We start from the raw sequence: 12,778 nt of genomic DNA on the forward strand, positions 1-12,778 counted from the left end.
AAAAAAAAAAAAACAAAAACAACACACCAACAAAGGACATCTCAAATAAGTCATTTGAAAACCATTATGGAAGAAGACTGGAGATGTATCAGAGATTTAGGCAAGGAACTTCAGATGGAAAATAGGATTTCTAAACTTTTGAAAGATTGGGATCTCAAATAATCAAAATGAGCATCATGCAAAAAGAGTAGGTACTTTAAAAATGTGATTTTGTCAAACAAAATTAATTTATTCTTTTCTCTACATTATCAACATTATCTATAAAGTGTTAAAATGAGCATTCAGGCAAGTCAACACTGGGAAGCTTGGGTGTTTATATGTTTTAAGATTTGTATTTGAAATTTATCTATTGATAAGCAGAGGTCTACTGTTTCAAGTGATCGATCCAGATTTTGAATAGAAATGCTAACATAAATACAAAGAAACATTGATAGCTAGTAATACAGCATTTAAGTATATGTTTTATCCCAAAAATATCAATCTGTGATCATTTATTTTGATGTATTTTATTTTCAAAGTAACTGTACTTTATTTATGTATTTTAGGCACGGAAGGGGCAGTGTTTGGACATTCCGTGGAGACACCCCATATCCGAGCAGAACCTTCCCAAGACCTCAAGTAGGTGTTCAAGGAGTTTTAAAATCAGATATTCTTCAAAACTAATTACAGCTTGATTAAAAGCAAATATTGATATAGTGGTCTATACTGCCTTCTTAATGATTCTTACATTTCCAAATCACTATTACGCTCAAATTTATTCTAACTATTCAAGAAAGACCCACAAACTCCTATCACACAAAATGGTAAAATACACTACTTTTTGAAATGACTTGTCTCCTGTAGCACAATCCTCAAGTATACTTTTCCCAGAATAGTCAGACGCTTTTAGGATTAATTGACAACAGCACTGTTTGATAGCATCAGATGCACATTTTATTTTCTTATGAGCTATCATTGAGTTTATGTCTAGATAAACAACTTTTTTTTTAAATAGTGTTTCCAGGTTGATGGTTTTTTTGAGCACTTTGTGCGTACACTTCAAAAACTCATTATCACATTAGTGTACACTTGCTAATTTCAAAACTCCAGTGTTTGCTGGGCTTATTCACAAAAGTGTTAAAAAAGTAAACAGTAAGAAAAATCAATTCTAAAACTTACTAAAACATCTCTACACCAAGAAAGACACAATTTAGAAATCTATACAGTGAAAGCTTTATCTTGAAGTGCATATACTTGCCCCAGTAAATGCTGATCTGTAGTTAATATAGACAAGGGGAATATATGACAAAGAAAATCAAAGGTCTTCCCTTGTGTTTCTCTCTGCAAAAGTGGTAAAAAGAGTTTTTGTTTGAATTCTGCTCAGATTTCTAAATCTTATTTATCCCTTGCTTTACTTGCCTGGCATTGTTTGCAGGGAATTCCTACAGTAAAGTACTGGTTAAATGTCCTCGCTGATCTTTGCAAAGGTATTTAAGGTCACTGGCAAGTAAGGACCATTGCATCATATTTAAGAAGCTGTCCATGAAGACAGATTTTTTGAAAGGCCCAGAACTTTGAGAAAGAGGCAGGAACTTGCCACACTTCAAAGAATGTGAAGACCATGTTTTGTCTAATTATTTCTGATATTTAAATAATGATGCTAAAATTTAAATGTACGGTAAAACAGAAAAGTCTGTGTCTTCAGGATTAATTGTGTTAAAACCACCTCACATTACTTGTTCAGCTTGTATTTCAGAGATTCATCCCTCCTGTCTTTTGGCTTTATTCATTAGCATGATGATTATTGCTGCTGAATGTTTTCCAGCTCCACCATTCCTTCATCTCAATTTTCCAAGGTGGACTTAAGTAATGAGAATTCCACTGAATCTTCATTCAGTTTTTTTGTCTTCTAGTTAATTATGGACTCAATCCATTTTTTTTAATTAAAAAAAAAAAGCAACAAGAAAAGCTAAAAAGAAACAGCAACTTTTGCTGTCTGGTCAAGCAGAACTAGCTTATGTGTGATTTTTTTCTTACTAAATTCTACATACAATGTATTCTGAAAGGTTTTATACATATGTGCTGCTATGTGTTAGGTAGAATTCAGTGATATTCCCTTCATATAATGAATATAACTACTATTAGGACAGAGATTTCTTGGCTTTTGGCATGAACCTTTCTAGAAGGTAACCTGCAGATATTTTATCTTCCAAAACAGAATAGTTGCATCCTAAACACAACTGATCTTTGTCTCATACTACATGCCCAAGAGTGACTGCAAAATATAGATAATTGAGTTTCAGTGTTCTGTTTTGGGTCCATTCATTGATTAAGGTTTTAACATATACTTAGTCAAAGTGTCCAGCAAATAATACTGAAAGTCTTTAAATGTGATATATTTTTTTCCAAAATACAGTATCCCCGAGTCTTGGAATTTTTGAAGTTAATGGTGACATGAGAAAGAAGAAAGTTTGCTTGGCTTACATTAAAATTCATTTTTTCAGTAGGCACATATGTTTGCAGTTTGATAGCAGGATTCAGTGTATAAATGCAAATACATTATGTTCATTTGAATAGTTATATACAGGTCTGAAAGACACAGGAATTTAATTTGATTAATTAAAGTACAAATGATCCTTTAGTTTTCATTTGAGAATACATTTTAAAGGTCAAATAATAAGTGTCAAACATCAAGATATGAGTATATTTGAATAACATGTATATTTTATTCAAAAAAGAGATGTTGGAATAAAATTCATACCACTGGTTATGTAAAACAATTACCTGCTGAATTTAAACAGTGGAAATTTTTGACAACCTTGATTACTAAGAATGAAACTGAACTATACAGTTTCAACTACAACACAAGTTTCACAGCGTTTGGGCTGAAAGTTCTGGAATTTTAGCTCAATCTGTTCTGGATGAGGAGCCAGAAAGATGATGATATTAGGTTCAAATTTCTAAAGCTTTGCCTCTCTGACACTCCTTGTTCTATATCCAGAATTTGAAGTCTTCAGTCAAAGAACCATCTGTAATATATGGTATTAAAAAATATGTTGTATAAAAAGACAGTTCAGATAAGATTTTAAAGGATAGAAAAAATTCTTTCCTTTGTACCCCACCACTTTATTTGTTCACATCTTACATTTACAAATAATAAGTAACAAGGTTTTGCTTTCAGAAAATACTTTATACAAAATCCTTTGTGAAAGCTGGTAAGCCCCTTTGTATTGAAACCCAAAAACTAATTAAATCTGACTTTCATTAACTGGGATAAGGAGCATAAAAGAATCATGCCTTAGAAAAGTGAAAAATATCTTAATAGTTTGATCTTCATATTTCTCTTGCTAACTTTTCTCACAAGAACACAGGGAAACTAAACCACCAATATGATAGGCCACCAAATATGTTTTAGGCTAATAGTGCATTAAAAGATGTTGCAATAATTGGTAATATCTATTCATAAAAGAGGCATACAGTAGTTAAGTGCCGATAGTTTTGACCTCAATAACCTTCTTAATAAGGTGGTAAATTTCTTTATTGTTGCTCTCGAGATACCTGCAAATCAAATCTAATAGTTTTTATTCTCTGTCAAGCCTTGCATACTATTGACTACCAACTAATCCTGCAAGGCTAATGCTGGGCATAAAATGAGGTGGAAATTGATCAACCAGTAAGGAAGAACCCAGGATAGTAGGATTGTACGTTAAATCTAAAAGAATTCAGAATCTGGTACAAGGCATCTGTTTCACGTTGAGTTGCCTGATGGTTTCTTAAGGACCCTCTTTTCTTTCAATTTAGGAGTAGTTTACTAATAGGACAAAGTACCTGTTCTGTAAAACCCTGATACCATAGAATACATTAGAAAGGAATTTTGACAATAAATTGAGAGCAGACAGAGAGATAAGAACAGGGACTCTTCTGCTCATCTATTATACTCAGAAATCAAATAATAAAACAAATTTCATCAAAACTCTGAAGATGAAGTAGAGTTAAAAAGGCCAACTTATTTCATACGTTATTTTTAAGGACCTCTGTTTCTAGCTTCCTTCTTAATATTAGTTTTTAATAAACTGAAAATATTCAATATGTATATTTCTAGAATTTATGGTTGGTGTTCAAATAGTTATTTCAGTGTTTGAGCATATCTATTACAAAAATAGTTGGAAACAACATTTGACTAGCTATTGAAGATATATTTTTCCACATACGTTAGTAGAAAATTGAGATAGGTATAGTGAAAATTGGGAAAATTGACACAATGTAATCAGCTTTATATTTATGTATTGATAAATCATTTTACATGCGTATATAAAGCAAAATAAATATACATTGAAATAAATAGATAAGAAGGAAATGAGTTTCAAATGTTAGTTCCTATTCAGATAGAATAGCCTCTTAAACTAGAAGAGTAATTTATTTAGTGTTCAGTGAGGATAATTATATTTGACTCAGGAGAAGGAAAAATACTCCAGTGGGAGATGGGATATGAAGGAAGAAAGTACTGTTGTCACAATAGATAGCAAAATTTACAGAGTTTCATGTCATTAATTTGAGGTGCTGGATAATCTCTGTCTCTTGTCTTTGCATGAGCTAAACATGAAAACAAGGTCAAATAACCAAAATATATGAAGTTTTCAAACTATAATATAAGTACTTTGAGTCTGATGGATTAGTAAGAGTAGCAGTTGCAGTGAAATGGATGGAAAAATAGGTGCAAGGAGTATTTAGTAGGTCAGATCTTTCAGGCTGGATTCACTGGTATGCAATGCTTTACAATATTATTTTGAAAGATTCTTAAAGGAAAGAATTATTAACAACTTGAAGATAAGTAAAAATGGGGGTGAAATAAAAGGTGACGAGATTATACCAATCCAAAGAAATATTTTTCCCTCAAAAAATATTGATCACCTGATGGGTGATTGCAAAGATGGTTTCTTCAGGATTAATTTTATTTACAGATTTAATTAACTCACTCTAAGAAAGAAGCATGCACTAACTTTCCTCACATCACCTGATTATTTTCTCAAGCTCTTGTTTCAAATATTTGCTCTCTTCAGTGTGCCTCACCTTTTGTTTCTTCATTTTTTTCTGGCCCTTTAGTAACATCACTGAAAAAGACTCTCTAATGCTTTGAATTACTTTCTTTTCCTCCTCAGTAACAATATACATATATATTCTCAGTTGACTGCCTTTATTTGCTTGTGTCAGGAAATTATTTTTCTGATTTTTATCTATGTCACCTAAAGTTAAAACACTATTATTTTGTGTGTTGTTATTATAATGCAGACTTGTTGAACTGAGATCATTGGCATGTATGGAGCAATTAGAACTCAGATTTGAACCCAGCAAGGTGATTTCTGGGTTAATGAAAATTCCAGGAGCTGTAATAAAGTCATGCTGACACAGAGTCAGTGACGTGTAGAGAATGGATATAATAGCAAATGCTGTCCTGAATGCTGTTCTAATTTAAATCATGAAAGTTTCATCTTCGTTTAAATGTATTGTCAATGAGTAGCAAAACAGGTTATGTTGATATTTAGTAGTTTGTGATATTAGCTATTCCATAAGGTGTCTATTTAACTTTCTCTTATTTAAGGTCTTGCTGTGAAGTCACAAAATACAGAAAGCCAAACTGTGTCCTTAAAGGTTAGTTTCCCACATATAGAGAGCTTCCTGTGAAGATATGAGAATTTTGCCTTTTGATAAAGGTTATCTGATGATCAGTGAATGACATTAAAGACTCACGAGTCCTGCATATCTTCCCTTGCATTTCAAGAAAATCTTTGATTTCTTCCTGAAAATACAGACATTTGGTTAAAAACATTGGAATATAGTAAGCTTCAGAAAAAAATAACTGTTCTAGCAGTGAATTAAATGCAACTTGTATAGGGTGTAAAAGTATCAAAACTATTTTTAATTATACAAATATATGTACATAATGAGATTGAAAGGAATGAAGTCTTATTCTCCCAGCATTCTTATCATGATGTCAAAATGAACTAATCAAGAATCCTCTGTTTGAATGGTTTCAATATCTATTAAAAAAGGTAATCTAGTTTTTTTTGTCACAATGGTCATAAAAGTTCATGGTTATTATTTATGCAAACTATTGGAGTTTGCCACCCAAATTTTGTCCAATACCTTCCGCCCTTCAGTAGGCAAGAGTTTGTTTGACTTCAAAGTTTGCTTGAAAGTTAAACAGACAGCTGTTCTTTTAATGATAATAGAAATGGGGAGGGGATTTACAACTGTTGGAGGCCACTGGAGAACTAAATTTTCAAAAGTAGTTTTGAAAAAAAATATCTTAATTCTAATTTGAAACAAAATCATTTCAGTGGAGAATTCCCTGAATTCTACGGTGTTTTGGGGTTGGAATGCCATTTTATAAAGAAGTGGAAAAAGGGATAAGAGGAGTTTGAAACAACTGTAACAACAACAACAAAAACACAACAAGATGGGAAGCCCATCATCATATATTAAATACTTAAAAGTACTGAAGTATGTCTTGACCCTTAGACATCAAGATACGTAAGGGGAAATGAGCTCCTGCATTATATGTGCATTCTCTAGTTGGCAGTGCATTTTTTAATCCGCCATTTGGAATACAAATTCCAGAGTGCTAGAGATTCATATTAGTCATTTTGCTAAATAGTGTGGACTGGATAGACTTGAAGCAAATAAATTATTCACATTTGCACATGGGAATCTTCTTTCTTTCCATTTTAGGAAATACCTTTTGCTAGTCAATAGAGCAAAAATATCATAGATTAATTATATCCCATGTGAGTTTGAGGGATGTGCAAGAAATAAATCTAAATTATTTATTAAAACCTAAAATTAAACCTTTTGTTTCTTTTTTATTATTATTTTTCTCTAATACGATCTAGGTCACCTTGTAAACAGAAAATAATAAATGAAAAATAAATGTTTCTGTATTTCTGATGAGAAATATTTTAATACCTTCAAAGTAACATACTCAAAATATTTGAAAACTTTCTTTTTTTAGCTGTAATGCTTTAATGAATTCAGCCCAAATCCATGCAGCTTTGATCCTCTAAAATTCATCTTTAAAATTAGCCCTTGATAATTAAAAAGAAAAAAATGCCTTTCTCCACTCTAGATAGATCTTTCTGAATCACATGTAAGAATTGAAAGATTATATTATTTGAAAGTGTTGTTTTAAATATTTCTTCATCTTTCCTTAGAGTGTTGTAGATTCTGTTCACTAATAGCACTAGTTACCTTCTCCATCACAGCTGTGTGCTGGTTAGGAAAGCAAAATTATATTGTATTCTATTATTTAAAAATTATATTAATACAATATACATACTATATACAGATGTATATTGTATAAAATTATATAAATTTATATTGTATTATATAATATATGAGCAATATTATATTCACATGGTCCCTCATCACATCTTCTCTCTAAATTGGAGAGATGTGGATTTGAAGATGGACTGTTCGATGGATTAGGAATTGGCTGTCTGGATGCAGCCAAAGGGTTGTGATCAAGGGTTCTGTGTCAGTGTGGAGGCCGGTCACAAGCAATGCCCTTCATGGGTTGGTCTGGGGACCGGTGCTTTTCAACATCTTCACTAATGACAGATGATGGCATCGAGTGCTTCCTCAGCAAGTTTGCAGATGACACCAAACTGAGCGGTGCAGCCAATACATTGGAAGGAAGGGAAGCCATCCAGAGGAATCTGGACAGGCTGGAGAAGTGGGCCCGTGAAAGCCTGATGAGGTTCAATAAGGCCAAGTGCAGGGTGCTGCACTTGGATCAGAGCAATCCCAAGAATGTATACAAACTGGGGGAAGATCTCCTTGAGAGCGGTCCTGTGGAGAAAGACTTGGGGACCCTGGTGAACGAGAAGCTGGACATGAGCCAGCAGTGTGTGCTTGCAGCCTGGAAGGCCAACTGTATTCTGGGCTGCATTAAAAAAGAGGTGGCCAGCAGGGAGAGAGAGATGATCGTCTCTACTCGGCTCTTGTGAGGCCCCATCTGGAGTACTGTGTTCAGGCCTGAGGCCCCCAGTCCAGGAAGGACATGGAGCTCTTGGAATGCGTCCAGAGGAGGGCCACTAAGATGATCAGAGGGCTGGAGCACCTCTCCTATGAGGAAAGGTTAAGGGAACTGGGCTTGTTTAGCTTGGAGAAGAGAAGGCTCTGGACAGACCTCATTGTGGCCTTCCACTACTTGAAAGGAGTATATAAACATGAGGGGGAATGGCTTTTAGGAGGGTGGATAGTGATAGGACAAGGGAGAATGGTCTTAAACTGAGACAGGAGAGGTTTAGGTTAGATATTAGGAGGAAGTTTTTCACTCAAAGGGTGGTAATGCAATGGAACAGGTTGCCCAAGGAGGTTGTGGATGTTCCAACCCTGGAGGGATTCAAGACCAGGCTGAATGTGACTCTGGGCAACCTGGTCTGGTGGTTGGTGACCCTGCACATAGCAGAGGGATTGAAACTAGATGGTCATTGTGGTCTTTTTCAACCCAGGCCATTCTATGATTCTATGATTGTACAATTCAGGTTATCTCAGTGAAGTAAATGCCAATGTGACAGCCCATCAGTAAATCTGAAAGGAAAGCAAATTCTTGGTTAGCTATTCTAATGATGTGCTTTTCCTTAAAGGGGTAAATTACAACGTGGAGTGTTATAATTGTATTATAATAGAGATTAAAGCTTTCAGAAATATAACAAAAATATTTTGAAGAAGCTCCATATCAAATATAATTTATTTGAAAAGATTGAGAAAATAATCTCTTAGTGCATGGGCTTTTCCATTTCCAATAGCATGCAGGAGATTGCATAACTAAGTCACTTTTCAGATGTGTATCTTCTGAAAGATAATAACAAAAAAAGTACATTGGTAACTGTAAAATAAATATAGGCACTCAGTTTTATTAGTGGATGGTTAGTATTTTAAAAACTACTTCTCTGATCATCAGCCATTCACTGATATTTCTACCAAAATATTTAATTTCAGAAAACTGCTAAAAAAATCTATTGCCTGAAAAAGAAATTTCTCCAGAGTACGTCAAAGTCTGATATTAACAACTTCTCAATTTCAGAAATTAATGCTCCAAATGTCTTAATTTTAGACAAATAGGAAGTTATAAAATTGACATAGATAATGAACAACAATGATGAAACAGAAGGGAACAACTCAACTTGTGTTGTGCTTCAGAAAAAAAAATGTTAATTTTTCAAACAAAATTATAAATTATTTTTGTTTGATATTACTAAATAGACTTTTTTTGTCTTTCTACTAGAAAATTTCTGATGTCTGAGTGACTTTGATTATATAAAACCAGAAATATTTGCGTGGGTTTTTTTTGTTTCTTTGGTTTTGTTTTTGCTAAAATCAGTGTAATGTATATAGTTAAGGAACATTTTTTATCTTAATTATTAGAAGATGGAAGCTTTCCAATGGGAAATCTTAAGATCATGAGAAATTAGTTTATAAATCACAAAATCATGTTGCTGAAAATTATGGATGGAATGGAAATATCCAAACATTTAACATTGAAGTGCAGAGTTCAATTTCTTTTGAAATTCAAAGTAAAATTTCATGAAGCCAACATAGTGCTTTCAAAAGCCTCATTTCTAAACATTCTACACAGAAATGCACCTAAGTTTTCTCTTTGAATGTTATTTTTTGTAGTTCTTTTGTTAGTTTTCTTTGTTCATTTGTTTCTAGTGTATGTATTTGGTTTCTAAAAATTTTTGGAAACTCTTTTTCTTATAGCCATCAGAAATTCACATCAGACAACCACCTGAAAAACACTGAAGTTCATGATTTAAAAATTTATGATATTTAGATTCTTCCCTGGTACAACGAAGCACAAAATGATCTGTTAACCTTTTCCTATATAGACTGTAAAAAAAAATTGAAAGCATATAAAAAATACAGATTTTTCTACTACCTACAAAAAAATACTTTGCTGTTTTCTGAACACTTGCTTTTAATAGTCTCAATTTGTGCTACTAAGTAATTTTTTCTCTGTGTTTCGACCTTCTGTCCCATTGAATGTGTGTGACATACAATGAACAGAAATATTTCACAGATACCATCTTGGTAACTTACTTTGCATGCAAATGTGGCATTTTGATTTCAAATTATCCATCACTGCTCAGTACACTAAAAAAAAAACAAAAACAAACAACAGTGGTTAAAATATGCTGAAATTCTGTTACTCCACTCCCTGATAGACCTTTCATTTGGCTTCTCTATAGCAAAATTCTTTGATAAACTACTCATATCTATTACATGCCTAGTACCTCATTATACTTTGGAATAGATTTGACTTAGCACTCAGAATACAATTTGTTAAAGAGGGAAATGCAATGTTTTTATTGAGCTGCTCACTCTAGCTATTTCTATCACTAACATATTTCATCTTACAAAAAGCCTTTGTTCAGGTCGAGTAAGAACTGTGTTCTTTCATTGTATCACTGTGATACAAATAGATTAAAAGATTTGTCTCATTCCTAACAGGGCTATGCAATAAGTCTATCGCCGAACCCATCCAGAATCCATTTTTTTGTTTTCCAGTTCAATACATCTGATCACCTTTCCTATTCAGTCTATGAACACTACTACTATGAAAACCTTGCAGTGGTTCTTCCCATTCAAGAGATCTATCTCAGCATACTGAGATAGAATATAGATAAGAAGGTATCTTAGTTCTGAATGAAGCTTAATTGAGAATCTTGAGTATAGAGTTCAGAAAGAAAGGGAAAATCTGTCAGGAGTAGAACAACAATAGTTGCACTAGGGAGAGATACCAAGTCTCAGTAATATGTAGTTTGACCCTATTATATCAATATTAAAAAGCATAATAAGTATTTTGCAGAACAGAAAAAGGGCATGCAAAAAACCACAGTAATAGAGATTGGAATGTTTTCCTTTTTTCATACATAATGCTACTACATCTCTGTGAAACACAAACAAGCCTGTGAAGGCAAAGCCATTCTATTCAGTATTACCTTACTATTTAAAACTGTTAAAGTGTTTTCCTTAATTTTTATTGAAATGAACATTTGCCATTGGTCACTTAGCAAAGTTTAATTATTAAATTGCCATTACAGTAGCACTCACAGAAATACATGGAATTGTAAGTTCCTGAATTTTCAGTATAGGCAAATATCAGTAGGCAGACCCATATATCATTATATGCCTAAATGCTGTCCCAGGCAGGAATAGATTTAAACACAGTTTTTTATTTTCTGGGCTATAGAGAATAGTGAGAAAATCGTGTGTATGTATAATAACTTACTTCTGCTTCATTAACTTTCAAAATACATTTGTATCTACATGCATTGTGGTACTGTAGTTTTTAAGTCTGGTTGATTATTTTGGTGGTTTGATTCAGTGTATTTTTTTCTCAGTGGTTGTTTTTGTCTTTCAGACTTGAATCTCCAACTAGATCTTTGGTGATGGAAGCACCCAGGGGAGTGCAAATCAATGCAGCTGCAGGAGATTTAAAGGCTACATGTAGAAAAGAACTGCACTTACAGTCTACAGAAGGGGAGGTAAGCTCAGCCAGTAGAAAAATGTTCTACTGCCCTGTTCAGCTTAAAATAAATAATGCAAGGATCATTTATTCAGCAGCATGACTACTATACAGGAAGCATTCTGCATTTGTCTATATTAAAATAATTTTGTTTGGCTAGCTCAATTATTATTATTATTTATTTTTCTTTTTTCAAATATTTGAATTACTAAATCTCATGCACACTGAAAAAAGTGAAATGGATACAGATAAAAACAGTTTTTAATGTAATACTCAAGAAAAACCAGTCCAGTCTTTGGGCATACCCTTGGGAAAAATACAGCTAAGTGATGATGGTAAAAAGTAATTTTGGATGAATTTGACAAGCTGAAAGAGAAAAGTTTGAATTAATACCTTATTAAGATATGATAACATGTTTCAACAGATTTGCTCTGCATACTGCGTATTTTTCCTTTGACTGTTAATACCTCTGTAGGATAGAGAATTTCAGTGCTGTGTTCATTGTCTGATTTCACCAAAATCATATTTTGGTGACAAAATAAGACAAAAAATTTGGTATGGATTCTTCATGTATAAACTTATGTGAAATCAAGAAAAAAATGTCAAATTGGATCACTGCTTTGGAACATAATCCATGAATGGCAGAAATGTACTAAGTATATAGTATGATTTTTAATTTTTCTTAAGTATCTACTAGCGTACATTGAAAACATGTTTTTGGAAGTAATTTCTTAATCTCAGCTAGATTGTCATAATAGGAACTTGAGAAAAGTTATAATAACTATCTTTTGCATTGCTGGAATTCAGCTAAGAACAAAATTCTTTACAGGAAAAAAAAAAAGACAGTGTAAAACAAGCTTAATTGAACTTCCTATTAAAAATGTTTTTTATATTCCTGGTCATGGTAAATAAGACTTTACTCATCTGTGATTTCCCATGTATATGTTAGATTGATAGTTATGAGAGAACAAGATACCAACCTTTCCCCACCCTTTCCCTCACCCTGTAAGTTCTTTACTGTGAGAGTAGTGAGGTGCTGGAACAGGCTGCCCAGAGAGGTTGTTCATGCACCGTCCCTGGAGGTGTTCAAGGCCAGGTTGGATGGGGCCCTGGGCAACTTGGTCTAGTATGAAATGGGGAGGTTGGTGACCCTGCCTGGGGCAGGGGGGTTGGAGATTCATGATCCTTGAGGTCCGTTCCAACCCTGGCTATTCTATGATTCTATGATTCTGTGATTTTTTTCCCAAGTAGTTCTTGTCTGCTAACACA

At 33.4% G+C, this 12,778-nt stretch overlaps 1 protein-coding gene across 1 annotated transcript in view; it reads left to right on the forward strand.

Moving 5' to 3' along the window:
* Nucleotides 1-12,778, forward strand: part of SGCZ (sarcoglycan zeta) — a 31,602-nt gene that overhangs the window by 1,601 nt on the left and 17,223 nt on the right. Inside the window, exons 2-3 of the mRNA XM_031553276.1 lie at nucleotides 546-618; nucleotides 11,405-11,528. Coding sequence (XP_031409136.1) covers nucleotides 546-618; nucleotides 11,405-11,528 — 197 coding nt within the window. The remainder of the gene's footprint in view (nucleotides 1-545; nucleotides 619-11,404; nucleotides 11,529-12,778) is intronic.

The sequence above is a fragment of the Meleagris gallopavo genome, chromosome 4, assembly GCF_000146605.3.
Source record: "Meleagris gallopavo isolate NT-WF06-2002-E0010 breed Aviagen turkey brand Nicholas breeding stock chromosome 4, Turkey_5.1, whole genome shotgun sequence".
In the NCBI taxonomy this organism is placed as follows: domain Eukaryota; kingdom Metazoa; phylum Chordata; class Aves; order Galliformes; family Phasianidae; genus Meleagris; species Meleagris gallopavo.